This window comes from Ursus americanus, chromosome 23 (assembly GCF_024610735.1).
Source record: "Ursus americanus isolate L20-20 chromosome 23, mUrsAme1.1.p, whole genome shotgun sequence".
NCBI lineage: Eukaryota > Metazoa > Chordata > Mammalia > Carnivora > Ursidae > Ursus > Ursus americanus.
The window spans coordinates 20,144,048-20,167,690 of NC_142149.1; the positions used below are offsets into that span (position 1 = coordinate 20,144,048).

The 23,643-nt window shown below is 45.5% G+C and overlaps 2 protein-coding genes across 2 annotated transcripts; both read left to right on the forward strand.

Moving 5' to 3' along the window:
• Nucleotides 1–6,093: 6,093 nt before the first annotated feature.
• Nucleotides 6,094–9,568, forward strand: LOC123781854 (keratin, type I cuticular Ha1-like). The gene is made up of 7 exons (XM_045781605.2): nt 6,094–6,548; nt 6,650–6,732; nt 7,269–7,425; nt 8,308–8,469; nt 8,564–8,689; nt 8,814–9,034; nt 9,484–9,568. Exons 1-7 carry the CDS (start codon nt 6,201–6,203, stop codon nt 9,566–9,568), a joined length of 1,182 nt encoding a protein of 393 aa, XP_045637561.1. The 5' UTR covers nt 6,094–6,200.
• Nucleotides 9,569–16,274: 6,706 nt separating this feature from the next.
• Nucleotides 16,275–21,921, forward strand: LOC123781855 (keratin, type I cuticular Ha3-I-like). The gene is made up of 7 exons (XM_045781606.2): nt 16,275–16,622; nt 18,115–18,197; nt 19,195–19,351; nt 20,249–20,410; nt 20,505–20,630; nt 20,755–20,975; nt 21,795–21,921. Exons 1-7 carry the CDS (start codon nt 16,275–16,277, stop codon nt 21,919–21,921), a joined length of 1,224 nt encoding a protein of 407 aa, XP_045637562.2.
• Nucleotides 21,922–23,643: the final 1,722 nt, after the last annotated feature.

The window sequence follows — 23,643 nt, forward strand, 5'->3', positions numbered from 1 at the left end:
GACCCATGTTAGGCTTCTGACCTGTAGAACTTTAACATAATAATTTGTGTTGGTTTAAGCCACTAAATTTGTGGTGATTTGTGAAGGTAGCAGTAGGAAAGTAATACAGCTCACATCTGTTGGATATCAGCTATGGGTTAGGCAAAATACTAGGAACTTATCTTAATCTTTACAAAATGCTTCATATTAAACCCATTTTAACAAACGAGGAAATTGAACCCTTGGAAACTTGTTCAAAATCACAGTTGGTTATTAGCAATTACGAGATTTGAACCAGGTTCGGTTAATAGATGCACATGACACCACTATAAAGTATGGAGAATGATTAAAAAATCAGGGCAGAATGAATATTTCCAGGTCAATGACATTCTTCATAGTTGTTCCTTACACACACATTCCAGCTAAATTTTGGCAAGTCTCTTTAAAATCAATTATGAGCCACAATCATATGGAGGTTTTTTTCTTTTAAATTATCTAACTTGATCATCCATCTTATTCATAAAGTTTCTTGTTGAATGGCTTCCAAAAAATCAAATCCATCCTTAAAAGACAAAGGTTTGCTATCAACAAACTGGGTATTAAAAAGATACAGACATTTCCAAAACACAAAACTCCAAACATGCTTTAAACAGAGAGGCCATCACTAGAACAAAGGAAGATTCTGGCCAGGGGCGAAGCTTTTGGATCTGTAAATTCTGTCGTCTTTTTTTTCAAAACAGAGATCTCAATTCCTGTAGCCAAACCATAATGTTGTAAATAAATGTATTCTACACCCCCTTAAATACTTCCATGTGGCTTTTAAATTGTTTCCAGGTACTCTGTCATCATCATCGGACATGAGGACAGTTGCTCTCCACCTTGGTGGTACTTTGGAATCACCTGGGGAACTTAAAAAAAATGCTGAAGCCTGAGTTTGCCCTTAGAGAGTCTGATTTAACTGGTCTGGGATGTAGCCTGGCCACTGGGAGTTTTATTATTTTTTAATTTTTATTATTTTATTTTTTAAATTTAAATTCAAGGAGCCAACATATAGTACATCATTAGTTTCAGATGTAGTGTTCAATAATTTATCAGTTGCGTATAACTCCCAGTGCTCATCATATCACGTGCCCTCCTTAATGCCCATCACCCAGTTACCCCATCCCCCCTACCCACCTCCCCTCCAGCAACCCTCAGTTTGTTTCCTGGAGTTAAGAGTTTCTCATGGTTTGTCTCCCTCTCTGATTTCTTCCCATTCAGTTTTCCCTCTCTTCCCTTTTAATCCTCTGCCCTGTTTCTTATATTCCACATATGAATGAAACCATATATCTCTCTTTCTCTGATTGACTTATTTCACTCAGCATAATATCCTCCAGTTCCATCCATGTCAATGTAAATAGTAAGTATCATCCTTTCTGATGGCTGAGTAATATGCCATTGTATATATATATACCACATCTTCTTTATCCATTCATCTGTCAAATGGTTTGGCTATTGTGGACATTGCTGCTATGAACGTTGGGATGCAGTGGGAGTTTTAGAATCTCTACAGGTGGTTCTAATGAGCCAGGTTGTGGCCCACTTGCCAGAATTGGGTTCTAGTTCTCACTTATCCTCTCATTAGCTCTGTGTCCTTGGACAAGACATGTAACTTCTTTGAGCCTCAGTTTCCCCAAAGTGGAGGTAACAACATCTTCTCTACTTGCTTTATACATTTGCCAAGAGGATCATGGAAGACTGTGTTTGTGGAAACACTTTGCAAACCAAACATTCTTATTACGATTATTATTTTGATTATTGATGACTTAACATATAGATAAGCTTCTTAAGAATAGAAAGCATAGTTTTTTTGACTGTTTCCTTGGCTGTGTAGAAGCTTTTTATCTTGATGAAGTCCCACAAGTTCATTTTATCTTTTGTTTCTCTTGCCTTTGGAGATGTGTCATGAAAAAGGTTGCTTTGGCCGATGTCGTAGAGGTTGCTGCCTATGTTCTCCTCCAGGATTTTGATGGATTCCTGTCTCACATCGAGGTCTTTAAACTGAGGGCTTCAGAGGGGAGGGGGGTGGGGGAATGGGATAGGCTGGTGATGGGTAGTAAGGAGGGCACGTATTGCATGGTGCACTGGGTGTTATACGCAACTAATGAAACATCGAACTTTACATCAAAAACCAGGGATGTACTGTGTGGTGACTAACATAATAAAAAAACATTAAAAAAAAAAGAATAGAAAGCATAGTCACTTTTGTTGTTGTTGTTTCATGCCCAACAGTAGAATTTGTACACCATCCTATTGTCTTTCATACCACTGTTTCTTTCTTTAAATCCCCCCTCTAGCTCTGCACCTGGAGTATATGCTCTATGCAGCATTATTTGGTACTCTTTGGCTCCAGGCCCATCTTCTGATGGGGCCCCAGGCCCTTCTCAGTTGGCATGTCTAGTGCTCTTTTTTAATCTATTTAATTGGCTCTTGGCTGTCCTGGTCTGAACTCTTAACCCACTGGGAATATCATTCTCAGATGTTTGACCCATCCCCAAGCTTATGTCCTGAATATTTTTGCTGATTCTTTTCCTGTTTCCCTGAAAATTCATATTTGTAATGGGTACAGCTAAGGCATTTTTGCATCCTTATATCTGGGGTCAGAGTCATCGTTTGAGTGCTTTGAGGCTTGAGGCTTCTGTCAGTGTCTATAGGAAGAGAAGGACTGTTCAGGAATGTGCAGCATTTTTCTCTGTAAAAGCCTGTCTCATTACTTCCGGGAGGCACGCCTCATCACGAGCTTGTGGGATTTGTCACTTTTTAACCTCCAGTTTACTGAGGAGCAGAGCAATATGCAGGAAGCCTAGATGTGTCTTCCTGTCCGTGCTCAGAGCTGGCATTGGAAATCATGAGCTACCTCTGTTTTCTTCCAGTTCTCACGTTTTGTCACATCTTGGCCTATGCCAGTGTCTCATCTCTCTATTTCACAGTGAGGTGGGATGGGCCCAGCAGACTTGAGTCTACTTACTTGTGTCATTTTGAACAAGTTCACTTTCTTCTCAGATTCTTTATCTCTGATATATGGTGACAATGGCATTGAAACATCCAGAGTTTGGGGTGAGGATGGAATACTATATGTGAAGGGTTCTAGTAGACTACCTGATGAGGAAGTGACATATTGTTATTCATTTCTTTCCTGCCTCACCATCTGGGCCTTAGTTTTCTTCTCCATAAATTCAGGTCCTTCTATCTTTAGAGTTCTTTGATTCTTAGGAAATAGATCCTTCTTCTGAAGTGAACTTTTATAGGGTTAAAAGTTCAGGGTGAGGCAAGTAGGCTTTCTCTCAGATTCTAAATCACCTTAGGTCATGCCATTGTGCATTTTGATTTTTTTAGATGCTGAGAAAAGGCAATTTAATTTCCAATCTGGACATATCAACCAGTCATGCAAAAGGACAGCCATTTGCCTGTGAAGAAAAGTAAATAAGTGTAATTTGGTTTCGGTTCAAGAGGTACCATAGAGAATAGCTGGGTGAGAGAGGCCTTTGGGCAGAGAGGCCTTTGGAGGACTGATGGGGTTGGAAGAGGGTGGGAACCTGGCCCCAGTGGGAATCAGAAGCAAAAACTATAAAGAGGGGCAATGGGAAGAAAGGAATCTAAGATTTCCTTCCCCTTACAAAATCAGAGAAACTTCTGAGCCAAATGTTTGCACTGTGTTTAGGTATTCAGTCTCAAGAATTAGATAATGAATTGTTCAAATCCCAGCTCTGCCACTTATTGGCTGTGTCTTGGGAAAATGCTGAGCCTTTCCCAATCTGTTAATTTATCTGTAAAATGGGAATAATTTTACAGGCCAATCTTACAGGCTTGTGGGGAGGGTCGAATGAGAAATGTGCCATAGCACTAAGTGCTTTGTTTGGCGTAGAATAAATATTCATGAAGTGGTAAGTAACATCATCAGTATCGCCAAAACCATCACCATCATTACTATGGGTGTTAGTACAGAAACGCAAGGCTGGGGGATTCCCAGAAAGTGAGTAGAGCCCATGTCAACACCAGTATAAGAAAGGAGGCTTTGGTGGCACTACAACCCCATGTAGAGAACGTGTCCTCCTCAAGAACCACCCTGAATAAGATAGCCGAATCCACAAGATCAGTTACTTACCAGAGAATGTAGGGACAATGGGCCCTCTGTTAACTTCCTATGCCGGCTACCAAGTTAAGTTAAAATTTGCATTTTTATTGATTAATTCATGAATATAGTTGCCCCTAGTGTTTGCAAGGTAGGTGAATGAGGTTTTATCACCATTGCGCTGGCATGGGCAATGTGCCAAATTGTCTGCTTAACAGAATCGGATTTTCAGAAAATTCTACATCTGAGTCATCTGGGCCAACAATAAGGAAGAAGGTTATGGAAATAATCATCACTTCCACCCCATCCATATTCTCTCTCTCTCTCTCTCTCTCTCTCTATATATATATATATATAATTTTACAGGCCAATCTTACAGGCTTGTGGGGAGGGTCAAATGAGAAATGTGCCATAGCACTAAGTGCTTTGTTTGGTGTAGAGTAAGTATTCATGAAGTGGTAAGTAACATCATCAGTATCGCCAAAACCGTCACCATCATTACTATGGGTGTTAGCACAGAAACGCAAGGCTGGGGATTCCCAGAAAGTGAGTAGAGCCCATTTCAATGCCAGTATAAGAAAGGAGGCTTTGGTGGCACTACAACCCCATGTAGAGAACGTGTCCTCCTCAAGAACCACCCCGAATAAGATAGCCAAATAAGATATATATATATATATATCTCCACTGTGTTGCACAAATGATTTTTTGGGGACTTCCTTGTGAGCCCAAGATTTTGAAAAGTGACAAGGAATACAAGGTGAGATGAGGAGGGCTACTTCATTAAGATTCTTTATTGGGCAATAGGGAGACTCCCAAGAGCTTGGAAGTGTCCAAGGGTATCTGATCCCAGACGTGACAGAGACGGCATGCTCATCAGGGATGGTACCCACTTCTTAGGGACGACAGAGTGAAGGTGCATTCTCATGGGTTGTGACTTGTTCCGGGAGCATCTCTCGCAGGCAGTCACACCTCTAGGGATATACAATGCTCTCAGAAAGAGGATTAACTCTAGGGATAAGGCGAGAGAAACTTCCAGAGACTTTGAGATAAGGTCACCATGGATACAAAGATAGCTCTGAGCTCCTCATTCTGATTTTCCATTCTTGTTGAGTCTGAAGTATTATGCTTCATACATATGCTTCAATACTGCCACTTGAACTCTCTCTGTGGACTATTCGGGGCATAATTTTATTTCTAGATATTTCTTCTCTTTCTCATCTTTAAGGAGATTGTTGCTTCAGTACCGTTTGGTAAACTTCTTCTATAAAGGGCCAGATAGTAAATATTTAGGCTTTGCAAGCCATATGGGTTCTATTACAACTATTCAACTCTGACATTGTAGACCAAAAGCGGCCATAGATAATACCTAATGAACATGGGTGTGTGCCATGTTTATTTAGAAAAAAAGGCAGCAGGCTAACTTTGGCTTGTTGGGCCCTAGTTTGCTATCTCTGCTTCAGTGTTATTCTACCCATTTAGCCAGTTTCACTTCTCAGCCATGAACACTCCATTATTTTCAAACTCCATGTATTGATAAATTCCCTAAGCCCCAATTAATACTCTCATGAGTAGGGCTCAGGATCCTTGCAGCTAACACAGGACAAGTTTCTGCTATGAAGTCAAGTTGAACTGAAAAATGGGCAGGACTGGTAAAAGAGGGCCACCTGGAAGACTGTTCACTCTAGACTCTCTTTCCAAGATATCTAGTGGCAGAACCTCATGGGTGAGGAGTCCCAAACAACTCCACCCCATGTCCTTGGCTCTCCTCCCCTCTGAGTAATGGGGAGAGCCATTTGGGATTGTGATGATTCTGTCTCCTTTGAAGCCATCTGATGAAACTCTGATTTCACAGCCACTAGCACCTAGGAGGAACCTGGCGTGACACAAGCTGAATGGAATAATTTTATGGGTTGAGGGGACTCTTTGGAGGCATCTAACTAGCATATTTTGTAGAAAAAATTAGCTGAAGCATTAGGAAGGGAAACTATGCTGTATGCCAACCCCCACCCACCAATAAGGGTATAAAAGGACTACGGAGGAAGGAGAGACTCAAACCTCACCACATCCACCTGTATCGGCTTACCTGCTCTCCATCACCTCTCCCTGCACCATGCCTTACAACTGCTGCCTGCCCAACCTGAGCTGCCGCTCCACCTGTTCCTCCCGGCCCTGCGTGCCCCCCAGCTGCCACACCTGCACCCTGCCCGGGGCCTGCAACATCCCCGCCAATGTGGGCAACTGTGGCTGGTTCTGCGAGGGCTCCTTCAATGGCAGCGAGAAGGAGACCATGCAGTTCCTGAACGACCGCCTGGCCAGCTACCTGGAGAAGGTGCGCCAACTGGAGCGCGAGAATGCGGAGCTGGAGAGCCGCATCCGGGAGTGGTGCCAGCAGCAGGTGCCCTTCGTGTGTCCCAGCTACCAGTCCTACTTCCGGACCATCGAGGAGCTCCAGCAGAAGGTGAGGAGGTGCCATGTGGGGGTGCAACAGCAGCTGACTGTCCTTGAAAAATAAGACATTCCCAAGTTCAAGTGGCCCTCATAGTAGCATCTTGTTTTCAGATTCTGTGTGCCAAGTCTGAGAACGCTAGGCTGGTGGTGCAGATCGACAATGCCAAGCTGGCCTCTGATGACTTCAGAACCAAGTATGTTGAAACTTTCAGGCTAGGTGACTCTAAGATCCTGATGGCTCTCTCATGGTCCCATGAGACTAAACATTTCCTAGAAGGGAAGAGGTAGCCATTTCACACTTTTCATTCCTCTTCTCAAGCCTGGCTTTATAGAAAACCATTTTCAAACAGAAATCCAGACTCACATGTTGCATGCTCTTCAGTCTATATTGGCCTCTCCCAAAGTCCTTCTTAAACTCGCAAATTCAGAGATCGACATGAACTATTCTTGGGGAATGGATTGGTTCTTGAGGAATGGTGTTATATTAACAACAAAATTGAGAGGAGAATGAGAGACTCCATTTAATGAACAGCTGTGGGCACCTTCTGGTGTTAGGTTGAGTCAGGGGCCTCTCCAGTCCATCTGTGCAGAACTTGAGGGAAACATGGGCGAAAAGAGGTAGTAAACTGTATCAGCTCTAAGAGATTGAAACCAGCCCATCCACAAGACACAAGACAGGGGGATGGGATTCTTTCCTGCCTCATCCTCCCACTCTGATCTGTATGTGCAGGTACCACACAGAGCTGGGCTTGAGGCAGCTTGTGGAGTCGGACATCAATGGCCTGCGTAGGATCCTGGACGAGCTGACCCTGTGCAAGTCTGACCTGGAGGCCCAGGTGGAGTCCCTGAGGGAGGAGCTGCTGAGCCTCAAGAGCAACCATGAGGAGGTGAGAGGAAAAGATTAAAAAAAAAAAAAAAAGTAGGCTTCAGAGCCACCCCTTTAACATCATCAACTAGAGGCAATTGCCATCAGACTTTTTGGGTTGGGACCCTTCTCTGAAGAACTCAAGGTCAGCCAGAGAGTGATGATGCTTTATCCACAGCATGGAATGAGGTGGGTTGCTTATTCTCAAGCAGCTGGATGAGGGTTGGGCAAATGTTGGAGATGCTGAGGAAGGGCATCCGTTTATTGGGCCCTGCTCTCTTCTTGTCACTGTTAGTTTCTGAATTAGTTCGAGAGATGGAGGAAAAAGAGAAATAAGACATGCCCCTCTCTTCAGTGAGCTCCCAGTCTAATCTGGGGAGATGGCCATGTAAAGACAACGACATAATACAGGCAGAGGAAAAGAAGTACTATATGAGATGTACAAGCAGCATATTCAGGGAATAATCCAGTCTACCTGGAAAGAGATAAGCAACTCTTCTCAGAGGCATGTCATGGGAAGGAGGAGGATTTCACACTTGGATTTTCAATCTGGGGGAAGAGGCCGAGGAAAGACACAGAAGTGGTAGAGCAGGTATACTGAGTTTGGCCCATGGACTGATACGGCTGGGCATGAATTACCTATAGGGATGTGATGGGCAATGAGGTAGGATTTGTATATGCCAGGGGGTTTGGACTTAGTCTTATTGGAAATGTGAGCTTCTTTCAGGTTTTTGGGCAAGAAATTGATGTGATCCCTATTTGGGTTAATTCCTACATCGTGTCAGTTGTGGGGAATGATCAGGATATTCCCTTTAGTGCACTTTTGTTGTGCTCACTTTCCTACAGTAGAAAGATACACAGCAGATCCATTTCTGTGTCTCATTCATTCCTCTTCTTCCATCAGGAAGTCAACACCCTGCGCAGCCAGATTGGAGACCGCCTCAACGTGGAGGTGGACGCAGCTCCCACCGTGGACCTGAACCGCGTGCTCAACGAGACCAGGAGTCAGTATGAGGCCCTGGTGGAGACCAACCGCAGGGACGTGGAGGAATGGTTCACCACCCAGGTGGGCATCTCAGCACATGGCCGCTCGAGACCCTTGGCCCCGCGGGGCCCTTGAGGCAGGGTCTGACCCTGTCTTCTTCCCTGTGCTGTTTCAGACCGAGGAGCTGAACAAGCAGGTGGTGTCCAGCTCGGAGCAGCTGCAGACCTGCCAGGCGGAGATCATCGAGCTGAGACGCACGGTCAACGCCCTGGAGATCGAGCTGCAGGCCCAGCACAACCTGGTGGGTGTTGTTCAGGGTACTGGCCACACTCTCCTGACCTCGGGGAGCCTGGGACTTCTCTGGAACCCCCTGGAGAAGCTCCCTGAGGAGCAGCTCTGTGACATTCCTTACCTTCTCCGCACAGAGGGACTCCCTGGAGAACACGCTGACGGAGACCGAGGCGCGCTACAGCTCCCAGCTGGCCCAGGTGCAGTGCCTGATCAGCAATGTGGAGTCCCAGCTGGCTGAGATCAGATGTGACCTGGAGCGGCAGAACCAGGAGTACCAGGTGCTGCTGGACGTCAAGGCCCGGCTGGAGTGCGAGATCAACACGTACCGGGGCCTGCTGGAGAGCGAGGACTGCAAGTGAGTGGGAGGCAAAGAACTCTGGAAAACATGTGGTGGGACTACAAGGCATTGTGGGCATACACCTGTGGGCCACATTTTCAACTCACAAAACAACATGCATTTATAGAGAATCTACTATGTGACAGTTGAGCAGAAATGGAAGGTCAAGGGTGAAGCGCATACAACCCCCTTGCCTCAGGGAGCTAAACAATAACTGTTGGGTAAGGCAGATTGTGTTAGTTCCATGAGAGCTTGAGAGCAAAAGAACATATTTTTCAAAAAGACAATTTTTCATCTTAGCACATGGCATTCTGGGATGGGGAGAAGGATTTGATAACAATCAAATTTGATTCCAAATATGTCCAACCACGTCCAACCACTGAGAATTCATGCATTGTTTCATTAAGCACCTTAGGACTCTCTCCACAATTCTCCCCAATCCATTCTAAACCTCTGTGTCCTCCCAGGCTCCCCTGCAACCCATGTGCCACCACCAATGCTTGCGGCAATTCCTGCGGGTCCTGTGGCAACTGTCAAACGCGTTGCTCTTAATTTAAGAACTTGCATCCTCTTTGAAGACGACAATGAAGCCATTTAGATCAAACACAGGAAAAGTCCTTAGGTCCTGCCTTTGTTGGAGCTCAGCGGCAAGTTAGAAGCCTAGCCATGCCAAATGTGCTATTTCTAGACATGGAAATGCTTTCCAGATTCAACAAGCAAAGACACACATCATTAACTTCCAATGTCTGGAAAATCCCTTCCTATTGAAGTTTGAGTGTCTTTGTTTCTGAAGATGTCCAGCTCCCTGTAATCTGAGCTCCAGGTATTACTTTTAGGGCATTTCCTGTATGTATTGAGTTTCCTGCTTTTCTCGCTTCTTTGGTATTCTCTGGAATGCAAGGAAGCTCCTTCATTTACTTCCCAATAAACTTTATTTCTCTGGCATAGTAAATGTGTTTCTCATTCGTATTTATGCAGTGTAAAGCACCTGCTGTGGCTGTTTCATAAAAATACCCCTTTGTTAGGAAGAAATGGGTTAAATGACTAACCCCAGACATTATGTTCCACTGGTAAATACTGATGGGGAAGGGGTTCTGTCCTCCTGGGAGGGTCCCCCCCACGGGGAGACTGTGCAGGAAACCTGGCCTCCAGCACTCATGACCATCTTGTCTTGGCTGCAAGGTCCTTGGCAATACTGAGAGTCCTCCCCAAACCTCACTGCTATCTCCCACTGTCACCCTCATCACTCAGGGATTGATTCTCTGTTCCCCTTTCTCCTAAACTGCCTAAAGTTTCTGTAGAACCTGCTCAAAGAGAAGCTACCCTCTCCTTTTAACCTGTCAGCTGTACCTGCATCACTAGTATAGATAGCTGCCTTTCCCTCAAAATGTACCTTCAATGATTTCCATAAACCCACACACTCTGGGTCCTCTTGTTATATCTCCTACTACCTGTTCTCCTGCTCCTGATTAGCATGACTCCCCCTGTCACATCTAGGAAATGCCTAGATTCTTTGCTGTGTTTCTTTTTTTCCATCCCTGTTCAGGGAGAACTAGCATCTCTATGCTGATGACTCCTGAAGCTCTCACTTTAGCTCAAGTCCTGGGTCTTCAGTTGCTCATAGGACAGTTTGACTTGGTATTATGTTGCCACATCACATTTAATTGGACTCCAACTTATCTTTGCCAGACTGGTTCCTCCTGTTACCCACTTGTTATACCCAACACTTTATAATTCAAAGACCCTTTAAATGCAGACAAGCACGTCTCCCTACCTCCCTCTTTTCAAGTTCACTCTTTCCTCTACGTCTTTATAGATAGGTCTATAATGTTCTTCAGTAACTTCTGTATCACTTTATTTCCTTTCCTTTCAAGAAAGACCAATGTTGATTGTCTCCCCCAACAGACATTAATCCTACCCCCTGCTTGACTCATATCTGAATTATTAAAGCTCTCAACTCTATCGGCCACCATCTCAATTTTTCATTTAATTTGACACTATCTAACTTATCCAACTGCAATCAACTATCTCCTGTGTGTGTCACTACTGTGTGGAGTGCTGAGAACACACGGATAAGTGAGCCCCAGTCCTAGCCCACAGCATCTTCATAGTCTGGAGTGGACAAAATCAAGAGACAACCCTGCTACAGACAAACAAAAATGTGGCTCAAGAAAGGTGTAAATGAAGAATGATGAATTTCTAAAGTGTGAGAGAAAGACTATACTTTCAGGTACCATTTCTATAGTTTGAGGTGTGAGAGAGTGGTAAAAAGAGGCTCTAAGAGGAGATAGAACTCAATCAAGGCTTTGAAAACCTGAATATTCCATTTATACAAATGTTGTCTGCCTGTCCTTCAAGAGAGACTGTATCTTCACCCAATTAAAGCCTAGTGTAAACCACAGAATACTGTAAGTGGAATATGGGAACAGTAACACTAATAAGTATTCATGAGAAGGCTATTAAAACTTTAAATACTTCTCTTGTTCCAACTTCAATCAATAATTACTATTTGATATTAGCATAATTCTGAAATAAAGTTTGATGGGATATGTTTGGACAGATGAGTGTGTGCAGGTCTGACAAGAGGGAAAGTTTTAATGAACATGAGCTTTACCTGGTAAGGAGATGAGTGTATCTAGAGCACGACAGACCAATTTCTAGCTGGAGCAAAGCATAAATATGGTGGTGGAAGATGAAACTGCAAAGTAGTCATGGATGACCATATCTGGTGGTTTCATGGTTATCTGTGAGATTTGCTTGTAAGGAAGTTTGGCATATGATCTATTGGACAGCTACGTATAGCCTGGGTTGTGATGGGCCCCAGAAGTTGATGGGGTTGGGTGGGAAAGAAGCAAGAACAATTGGGAGGCTGATGAGAGACAATAGGACGAGATGGGGGGAGAGTGGAGGGCCAGGGTAGTGGGGTGGATTTCAGAGGCACAGCTCAGGATGTGGAAGCTGGTTGGCAGTAGAGGAACAATGGAGACAGAAGGAAGGAAACTAGTACTGATTAAATACCTACTTTGGGTCAACATGAGGGACATTTTTGAGCCTGAGAAAATGAAACTCTAGTGGGGCTCCAGTGGAGAGAGCTGGAAGAGAATGACTGGATCTGGGAGAGCTGTCAGAGAGTCACCTAAACAGAAATGATCAGTTAGAGCTGCAGCAGTTGTCAAGACTACCAAGAGGAGTGATGTTAAACTGGGGATGACCTCGGGAACCACTGGGAGAAATGACAGAGCGGTCTCAGGCTCTTCAAAGTCCCTGCCATGAGGTTCTCTTTGGTTTGGCCCAGTACCCAAGGAGAGAGGTGACATCCAGCTATAAGCAGTTGCAGTGGGAAGCAACTGAAGCAACACAGAAATCCAAAGAAGTTGGGGTTTTGATGAGGGGATGGTCAACGGCATCCTTCTCATGAATCCCCATTAGTGTTACTGTTCCTTATTTGTTCCACTTACAGTATTCTATGGCTTACACTAGGCTTTAATCAGGTGAAGATACTGTCTCTCTTGAAGGGCCAGGAAGATTGAGGATTCAGACAAGTCAGTGGACATAGCAATAGGGAGATCACTAGTGACCACAGAGAGAGCAGGGTCTGTGGGATCCTGGGGGAAGAAGCCATCTTTCAGTGGCTCTTTCACATCTGTTTCAAATCACCAACTTGATAGTAAACTTAATGCAAAAGTTCAACACAACGTATCATACTAAACATGAAGCTTACTTTGCTTTATCCTCTGTGTAACTCTTAAAACGTTTTGGCATCTGCTCTTCCCTTTGATCTGTAGAGCAGTCACATAAACAGGTTTTCATCCCTTCTCTGAGTGGTTCCCGAATCCAGCCTTCCCAGAAGACTAGGACTATTAAGTTATATTATCTTGGATTGTTTCATGTTCTTCTTGACTCCTCCATTCTAGACTAGACAGAGTTAGAGACATACTGATGAACTTTGCATTTCTCTGATTTGGCTTGATCCCTGAAGACCTCCAAACTCTCTTCCCTTTGGGAGCTGAAGACTGAGTGTAAGAGAAACAAGGCAGCTCTAGAGAGGATTTGAGTAATGAGCACTGAATGCTATTTTGGGGTGCTCTACCTTTCTTTGCCCAGCCCATATTACTACTGACCTGGCTCATTCGCCATGTCCTCCCATGTTTGTCCTTCACTGGAAATGTTGTTTAAGCGTCTTCCCAAAGCCAAATCTCTTGGTTTAGTTCCTGGATCACCACCATAATTTCTCCCCTCAATGTGGTAAGGTGGATAATTGATAAATTGTCTATGGAAGCCCTTTATCTTGTTCTTATAAGCAGCTCTTACTGGGGCTTGCCCAGCAGGGTGGGCTGGTGTTGGTATCAAACAGTGTTTCTGCTTTTCTAATTCTCCAGTGGGTAACTCTTCATCTCTTTTAGGCAAATGTCAGTATCTTGGTCTGTGTGTGTCCAATGATAGCACTCCTGGCCTCTCCTTGCCATTCATCTACATTAAAATAGAATAAATCTGTAAGTGGCCCAATATGATACTTTGTATTTCCCAAAGAATGCAGTTTACATTTCTCATGATGAGAATTTTAAGTGCCAGTACCTGGCCATCAGAGAAGATGGTTTTGGGAAGGAGTGGGAGGCTTCCTAAGACCTTTAAAGTTCTGCCATGGGAGGATGGTCTCAGCAGATCTGCCCTGATTCCACTCTGAGGTTAAGTGCCCCTGGTGAGTTTGCATGTGATCTCTCCCACAGAAATAGCTTTGGCTTCCATAATAAATAGTATCTTTAAACCTCAACTGCAATTTTCTCACATCTGGTGACCAGAAGCCTTACCACGGCGTCTGGCACAATTACATGGGCAGGTATAAAACCTTCTTGTTAGGATTTGATTTGCTCATCATGTTTATTGAAGGGTCATTGACTAGAGACAATGGCATTGCTTCTGTAAAGGTAAGGATTCACAGCACACAGTAAGTGCAATAAACAAAAAACAAATGCCTTCCAGAATTCCTGGGAAATGACTTGAAACTTGGCTCTTTTCTCAATAAACCCAAACCCTCTCAGCTATTATAATCTAATGACCAAGCAGCTATGCAGCAATCATGGTTATTTCTACTCAAGTGGTGGGAGGAGTCCTGTTTTCTAAACTCTGCCCTCTACTTTTGAAGATACAGGGATACTTACCTCTGGGTCATTTGGCTTGGAGGTACCAGCTGCTGTAATGGTTTAGGGATCCCCATGGACATTTTTGCCAATCTACAGCACAGCATTCCTTTCTAATTCTTTAAAAAAGTGCCACTGTCTAGATTTTTCTCTTTTGAAGCCTGGGGCATCGAAGAAGGGGGGAGGGGAACAGAAAAGCTAATGAATCCAACTATTTGCTTTATGTTATTTGATCTGATCCAATAGGGCTTCAATCAGTTTGGTACTGATTTTAAAGCAGCACATCCATGCCATATCTCTCTAAAGGTAGAGATTCAGGCAGGAGGGGCAGAGAGTTGCGGATTGTGAATGTGGTTAAGGATGGCAGCGCCTTCAAAGCATTATGCTCTGGGAGGCCACACATTTACTCCAAATCTGCTGTCCTTTAGGAAAGCACATTTGAAGCTCCACATTGGAAATGACTTTCAGAATCACCCAAGAAAATGCACATTATTATTTTACACTCACAATGTGTTTCTGATCCATTAAAGAGGCTACTAAGTTTAGTTGTTTATCCCACTCACTAGGCTTGGTTCCAAATGATATCTGGCTGGTCTCAAAAATAAACACACCCTGAGAAGATGAAGATTTGCCTTCAGGAGGATAACCAATAGAAGGTGTCCCAGACTGTGAGGTCAGCTTTGTAGAAGGGGTGATCTGAGTGGTGCCTGTAGAGGAGGAGTTAGTACGTAGCTTCCAAAAGGAGCTGCTTTAAGGGGTATCTGCCCTGTTTTGAGCACTGATAGATTAAACATAAAATCCTCATAGTTTGTGTCTCCATCTGGAATAGCGTGAGGACAGAACATCTGAGGGCAGAACATCTGTTTGCCAAAATGTATTGATGGTCACGAGATGCTATTAAGCATGTCATGAGGTGGTGGCTTTTCATGATCACATCCTTTGGAGAACTGGGCTTAGATGTTTCTCCTTCAAATAAACCAAGGGTTTCCTTTTTTCAAGATTTTAGCAGGTATTACACTTACTTTGTAGACTTCCTTCTATTAGAATAGAAATGACCTTTGGTTTTTTGATAGAGAACAGGCTTTTGTTTCCTGGCCCAGTCTAATTTGGGAGGGGATACTGTCTAGTAGTGGTTGAGCTTCGTTGAACTCAATCCATTTGTGCATTATTTCATCTCAGGAGTGAGGAGATTGGAAGAGAGACAGTTGGTGTGATGGAGAGAGCATGGCTGTTGGAGTTAGAGAAGTTTGGGTTTGAATGCTGGCTTACCATGTAGGAGCTCTGGGACCGTAGGCAACCTCTCGGAGGCTTGGTGTCCTCATCTACAAACCCCACAGGGTTTTGTGAGGTCTGAAGGAGACAATGCATATGAGGTGCTTTGAACAGTGGATGCTCAGTAAGCAGGAGCCATTGCGATGACACTCATGTTGTGTGTAAGGGTAGGTACTCCCATGTTGTTCATTTCCTTAACGTTCTGTGAACATTGAGTAATAGTAGAAATGGGCCTGGGGGACTTCTTACAGCCCCCTAAGGAGAGGGGAGAATTGCCTCCATCTTGCCTGGATGGAAGGGCAAAGGGCTGTTTAACAGGATGGCCTTGTAGGTCCGCTCTGATCTCAGCTTCCAGGATTCCCTACCGAACAGTCTAGTCTCCAGGTGGGTTTCCTTAAGTAGCTGTTCTCACAGAGTCCTCAATGAATAGGAGCTGGATGAGCCACCGATGTTTCCTCCTTTAGGAGTAAGAGGCATAGATGTGCCCCTCTCTGGGGGACAGGGTATAGCTGTCACCCCAAATCAACGCCCTGTGAACAAGTGCTGTTGTTGGCAAGGAAATGGGTTGGTCACTTTGAAGGTCTTACTTAACCAACCAGCATAATCGGTGAGGAGTTCTGACTTAGCAGGAAGCCAGGGTAGAGCATTTTATGAGGTAAAGGACTCGCGTGAGGTGGCTAAATAACAAATGGAAAAATGGGTAAATAGGGTAAAAGGGGATAATGGTCCGTGTGGACACCACACCCATTGCTGACAGAATATAAAGCCCTGGAAAGGACCAGGGCTTACACCAGAGAGAGCAATCAGCCTTCGAAACTGACCTTCAGAGCTCCACTCCCTCCAGCACCATGTCTTACAACTGCTGCCTGCCCAACCTGACCTGCCGCTCCACCTGCTCCTCCCGGCCCTGCGTGCCCCCCAGCTGCCACACCTGCACCCTGCCCGGGGCCTGCAACATCCCCGCCAACGTGGGCAACTGCGGCTGGTTCTGCGAGGGCTCCTTCAATGGCAGCGAGAAGGAGACCATGCAGTTCCTGAACGACCGCCTGGCCAGCTACCTGGAGAAGGTGCGCCAGCTGGAGCGCGAGAACGCGGAGCTGGAGAGCCGCATCCGGGAGTGGTGCCAGCAGCAGGTGCCCTTCGTGTGTCCCAGCTACCAGTCCTACTTCCGGACCATCGAGGAGCTCCAGCAGAAGGTGAGGGGGTGGCCACCATGCTGCTGATTTAGTTAACTATTTATTTAAATTTAATGTACCAAGGTCTGAGTGGATCTAAGACTATTCAAAGCGACGATGATAAAGGCATTGACTTCATTGGCTTAGGTAGGACACATCAAATTATCTTAGAAGATCTATTTGGGAAGCCCCATGGGGGAGGATAGGGACTGGGATAGGGTAAGACATTAGACTACGATCAGTCCTAGCAAACTTACATTGCTTCTTACCTAAAACCAGAGTATCTGAGTTTTTAGTTCTATTATGATTTTTTTTTAGGCTTATAGCATTAAAAAAATGCACCTGAATTATTTCTTGGAGCTAGTGATTTCCTAAGTGGATCCTCAAATACTTAAAGCCTTTCAAAACTGTAGCAAGAGGCTGTGCCAGTGGCAAAGTAAAAGAGCTGTTGGCCCCACAAGCCCCATTAATATACACAGACCCTGTACGATCTACTAGAGCAAGCATGCGGGTGAGAGTTCAGGGCCAGAAATGAAGGAGGAGAAGTGAAGATAAGTAAAGAATCAGCATAGAGGTGGGGCTTAATACATGGTATAGGTCAGGGAGGGCTTCCCAGGAGAGGAATATATGAGCAGGGTGGACGGATGAGAAGGAGTTTATATTCGATGGCACAAGCCTTTGATTCTCTGAGGAGATTAACTGTCCACTGCTCAGTACTGCTAGCAAAGTGAATGCCAGAAAGGGCCATGCAATTTGAAGAACATGCATTCATTTGCCCATATTTACTGAACACACAGCACGGTGCGTGAGCGAGGGAAAAAGTACAGAGTGAGACAGTGTCTTTCCTTCAGGAGCTTGTGGTCTAACAGGGGAGACAGACATGGCTGGAGTGAAGGGGAGAAGCATAACTGGCTAAGTGCTAAGTACTGTTCAGGGTGCATGGAGGAAGTGACCCCCTGCAAGAGCTGGGGGGCAGACGGGGAATGTGGGTCATGCAGGTGGTCTTGCTAGGTGGGTGAAGACATCCCAGGGCATTCCAGATGGAGGGAGAAGCTCTATGCAAAAGCATGGATAAGGACAATATGAAGGAGAGTAGAAAGAGGTCAGCAGGACTGGAATAAGGGGATGGGAGGGTAGGAAAATCAGCCTGTTCTGGTTTGGCTGGGATTTTTCTGGGTTTAGCATCCTAGGAGCCCCCTATTTCTAAGCAAACTGGGACAGAGGTCACTCTAAGGAAGGCCCAATATCCAGTATGCTCAATTCCTGCAGGAAGCCAGAAGCAGACCAAAGAGAGAATTCACGACAAAGGACACATTTCTCCTTGACTGTTTTAGTTTTGAAATGAACAGTGCTATTAATTAATCCTCCTTTTATCCCCAAACTGAAAATCTGGGAAGACTCAAAGCTATTTGGAAGGAACGTGTATTTGAAAAAAAAAACACCAGCTTGTCACTTTGAGCTATAAGGCATTCCTTCTTAGTATAACTCATTTCATAATGAATCCTGTCCCCAGATTCTGTGCAGCAAGTCTGAGAACGCCAGGCTGGTGGTGCAGATCGACAATGCCAAACTGGCTGCAGACGACTTCAGAACCAAGTAAGATTTTTCTAACCATCAGGGCAATCGAGTAATGGGGCGCTCAGTTGCAATGTGATGAACTCTGTCCCGGGTGTGTCTAAGCAGAAGCGGGCTGGCGTGGCATTGGGAGGATTCTGGCATCGGGTAGTTAGGTTAAAGGTCAGTTTCCTCACTGAATGCAAGAATGCTGCCTTTTAAGCTTATTTTTAAGGAGGCAAAGAAGTGACCCATTCTCTCTCTTTTTCAACTTAATACGCGGACCAAGTTTAAAAGTGAATTTCACACCTGTTTCTTAGTATATGTGCGTCACTATCAGCCCATCAGAAAAAAAGTTATTAAATCACCAAAATAGGAGGCAAAATCCATTTCGGAATATCATTTTTTCTAGGTGTGATCATTACAGTCATAGGAATCCTTTGCATTTTTTGTGGGACTTTATAGTTTACAAGTATTTGTGATTACTATGTCATTTCTTCATCTTCAGACCAACCCTGTGAAATGTTAGTTTGGTTTCCATTTTGTAGATGAAGAAGTCAAGGCCCAGAGACATGAAGGAATTTATCCATGGTCATAACTGCAAGGCTGAACCTAACTGATGTCTAATTCAGTGTGTTTTGTTTTTTTTTTAATCACAAGACCAGGTTGCTTTCAAGGTGGTTGGAAAGGATGGGGGGACAAGCTGTATAATAGGCATATGCAGTTCACCAACTCAAAGAGGCAAGACAGGGCTTAATCCATAGCAGCCTGTGCAAATCCTTAGAACAAATGCAGTTAATATTAGATTAAAACTGCACATAGGCCCCCCACCAATACCTTCTTTATGGATCTCAGGGATCTCAGGGAGAAAACAGGTCTTTTTACTCAGCATGGTGGTATTTTTTCCCCTTCCAAAGAGGGAATTTTTTAAAAAATTCAAAAAATGTCAAAATGTAATGAATTTGACTAGGTCAGCCAAGTAAAGCCCTAGGAAAAGTCTTCTTTTTTGACTCCCTTTGACCTTCCACTGTGTGTGCAGGTATGAGACGGAGCTGGGCTTGCGGCAGCTGGTGGAGTCAGACATCAATGCCCTGCGTAGGATCCTGGATGAGCTGACCCTGTGCAAGTCTGACCTGGAGGCCCAGGTGGAGTCCCTGAAGGAGGAGCTGCTGAGCCTCAAGCAGAACCACGAGCAGGTGAGGGAGTCCCAGCCCCCATCATCCTATATGGAGAGTCCCATACCTCCCTTGAGCAGGATAAGGTTGGTGTTTGCTAAGCACTCTAGAGCTAACACAACATTTTGCTCCTTGCTCAAAACACACTTGGTGGATTTTGGGGGAATGAGTCATAAGTTTACCTAAAAGAATGTGGTCAGCTGACTTATTTCTACTTGGGGCCAATATATGGCCAAAAGTCCACACGAAGATCTTTAGTGTACTTCCTACTGCTTGACAAGATCTATTACCTTTTGAAGGTGCCAAATTAAGAACCAAGACTATAAGGAGACAGCAGACTTCCTAGTATTATACATCATCTAGATACTGGAACCCAGTGGATGGATGGATGGATGGGAAAACTGAGAGAGATGAAGGAATTTAAATAATGGTTGGCTCGGACTTCACGGTTGAATGTAATAGTAGGATGTCAGATGCCTATATCAAAGATTAGATGTTTTGAAGAAAAGGAGACTACTCTAAGTAGACAGTATATAAAGGGAGAAGGCCATGAAATAAATGGGAGGAGTTATACCTCTGTATTTCTCTGTATTTAAGTAGCAATAATTACAAACCAGATACCATGCCAGACTTATCACTGAGTAAAGGGAAAATCAGAAAGAAATGATAGAATCTTGGATTGGAAAGAAACATTAGCAATCACCTATTCAAGCAGCCTCATCATGATGATGAGGAGACACTCAAACAGGAGGCCTGAATCACACAGAGGTAACTTCGCTGGGTTCTATGTCAACTGGGCTTCAACTCATATTTCCTAATTCCATTGCAATCTTCTCCCCACCATACTGGACTCCCTCAAAGAGAGTTTATTTATAGACTTTTTTCCTGTGGGTTCATTCCTCTCCCTTCCGCCCCCAGGAAGTCAACACCCTGCGCTGCCAGATCGGAGACCGCCTCAACGTGGAGGTGGACGCAGCTCCCACCGTGGACCTGAACCGCGTGCTCAACGAGACCAGGAGTCAGTATGAGGCCCTGGTGGAGACCAACCGCAGGGACGTGGAGGAATGGTTCACCACCCAGGTGGGCATCTCAGCACGTGGCCGCTCGAGACCCTTGGCCCCACGGGGCCCCTGAGGCAGGGTCTGACCCTGTCTTCTCCCCTGTGCTGTTTCAGACCGAGGAGCTGAACAAGCAGGTGGTGTCCAGCTCGGAGCAGCTGCAGACCTGCCAGGCGGAGATCATCGAGCTGAGACGTACGGTCAACGCCCTGGAGATCGAGCTGCAGGCCCAGCACAACCTGGTGGGTGTTGTTCAGGGTACTGGCCACACTCTCCTGACCTCGGGGAGCCTGGGACTTCTCTGGAACCCCCTGGAGAAGCTCCCTGAGGAGCATCTGTGTGACATTCCTTACCTTCTCCGCACAGAGGGACTCCCTGGAGAACACGCTGACGGAGACCGAGGCGCGCTACAGCTCCCAGCTGGCCCAGGTGCAGTGCCTGATCAGCAACGTGGAGTCCCAGCTGGCCGAGATCAGGTGTGACCTGGAGCGGCAGAACCAGGAGTACCAGGTGCTGCTGGACGTCAAGGCCCGGCTGGAGTGCGAGATCAACACGTACCGGGGCCTGCTGGAGAGCGAGGACTGCAAGTGAGTGGCCAGCAGGACATACCCCTGCAAGGCACACACACAGCTTTACTCAAGAACAAAACAGAGACTTTGCAGGTCAAGCTTCAGAAGCCAATGTGTCTGCAGAGACCAGAGATTTCTGTTGCAGTAGTGTACCATGGAGGGTATTTTTTGCTATCATTACCTGGCGGGAAGGTATATTCTGTTCCAAAAGATACTCATGAGACTAGATTATTTTCTCCAACTGATGAGCCTTTGGAGGCTGATGCATAAATGAAGCTTTGTGCCTTCACGGTTGGCCTGTCTCAGCAGAAGGGAAAACAAAACTATAACAATCATCACATATATTTGAATAGCTTTTGGATTTAACCCGCATTTTCAAATCCACTGTCCCATTGGTCCTTGTTGGAATCATGTGAAGCAGGCAGAATGGGGACAGTATAACCGTCTTATAGATGAGCATTTGAATGCTGAAGGAGAACACAATTCGTTAGCTCACGGAGTACAGCTCTCGTCACCAGACAGTATTTTCAAGAACACATTCTGTGTGCTATGTGTTACCAATCCCGTCTTACAGGCGAGGAGGCTGAGGCTCAGAGGGGAGAAGGGACTTCCCCATGTCTCCAGGGTTATAGAATGAGGGCTGGAATTCCACCTTCAGTCTTCTTTGCTCTTTTCTGCCACTGTCTCAGAGTTCTGTAAAAGGAGCAATCCAAACAAGGCTTTGGCTTCCTAAGATGCCAGAGAAAGGTTTCTGCTTTTTCTGTCTCCTTGGGTTGAGCTCTTTCTTTTTAAAAATTATCCCTCCCATGCTGACCAACTATTAATTCTGTGTCCCAGGCTGCCCTGCAACCCCTGTGCCACGACCAACGCATGTGACAAGCCCATCGGACCCTGCGTCACCAATCCCTGCACCCCATGTGGCCCACGCTCCCGCTGTGGGCCCTGCAGCACCTTTCGGTGCTAGATATCCTGGGGCCAGCAAGAGGACTGCATGAAGACAGAAGGACCATCAATGGACCAGCCCTGATTACCTGCCAAGTATCAGCCACAGAAGCCAGCCCCAGGCCTCCTCGTAAATCACGGTCTGGAAGGAGAGCAAATGCCCAGGTGTGGCCTGACTCTGAGCCGAGCCCACCAGATTCCCTTCATTCAACACTGCTCTCTTATAGTTGTTCTGTGACCTGATGATCTGATAGGTCTGGGCTGCGAAGGTGTCCTACCAGGTGTGTTGTGGTTCTTTCTGTTGCTTTGACCTTCCTCGCAGGTCCCTAAATCCCTTTGGAAATCTAATAAACTTTCCTCTTGCAAAGCAGTGACGGTTCTCATTTGTATTCATTCTTTCCAAAGTGTTCACTCTGTATGTGCTTCTTATAAAGCCACTTGAAAGCACAGGAGGACTGTGTCATTAATCCTCTCCCCAGAGTGCTTCATCACCATTAATTAACATTCATTAGGTGCAGTGAGTCTGGCGTCCACTCGGGCCAGCCAGGAACCAGTGGGGCCACTAAAGGCAAGAGGCCTCATCCAAATATGGTGAATATTCACTATGGGAGCTGACTCAGTACTGCACCATGGTTAACATTTCTAGAAAGTTCCACTTTTTCTTTCCGAGTGCCTGCAAGAAGAGGGACAGAAGCTAACATTTACCGAACACCAACCAAGTACCAAGAGCTGTATGACTGATTTTCTTTCTAATTCACACGGTGAGGAGCTCAGAGCTCATTGTCAATCACACATGAGGTATGACTGTGAGGGAATGAAACCCACCCCTAAAAGCACCCGGATCTTATGCATCCTTCAACACTATCACAAGGGGGAGGGATGATTTTCTTGGTACCTCAGACATTTCTGAGACTCTCCTTTGGGAAATACTGAAGGATTCATAACAGTAAAAAGGGCATCTCTTCTATCTGATATTACCCAACAGATTTTTATAAAGTGTTTCTCTTCTTGCTTGGCTTTTGTAACCACGAGGACTACAACTGGATTTTGGGACCAGCTCCCTTCCCTACCCAAAAAGAAGTTCTTCAGAATCAAACTAGGATATTAAGTCTCTGGTCTCTGCCACTATTAAAGTGACCGTTATGCTGGTGCCCTGCCTCCACTGGTGTCTACTGATGTCTGGCCATGCTCGATGGCTCCCACAGCTGTGCACGCTGTGGCCCGCGCAGGGCCACTGTCCTGTCTTGGGCTAAACTGCTAGTTAAGTCTTCTCTCCTTGAGATGAAGCTGGCTGACACTCTGTCCCCCTGCTATGACAATGGCGCTCGAACGTTGGTCATAAATCCTTGTCTTAACACACTCTGGTTCCCTTAGTGTCCGCTCCTCTGTCGTGGATATTTCTGGTGCTGCTGGACCTCCCTTACCCAGGCACGGCCCTGGAAGATGACAGAGTGACACCACAGGCTGTGCTCAGAGTGTCCCAGGCCCAGCTGGCGTACTTTGGCCTCTCTCCCTTTCTTCCCAGGAGCCACCTGCATGTTTCCTATGAATACCTTATGCACTCTATGCCATCCATTCTCTGTACGTGCTGGACTGCTGTCCACCCCCAGGAACCAACAGCCGCCTTTACCAGGGCCATGTGCTTCCCAAACACCCAGTTCTCTGCCTTGCGAGTGAGAGCTCCAATCCGTCAGCACAGTACATACACCTTTCTTATTGTTCAACGTGTAAAGCATCAAACGAA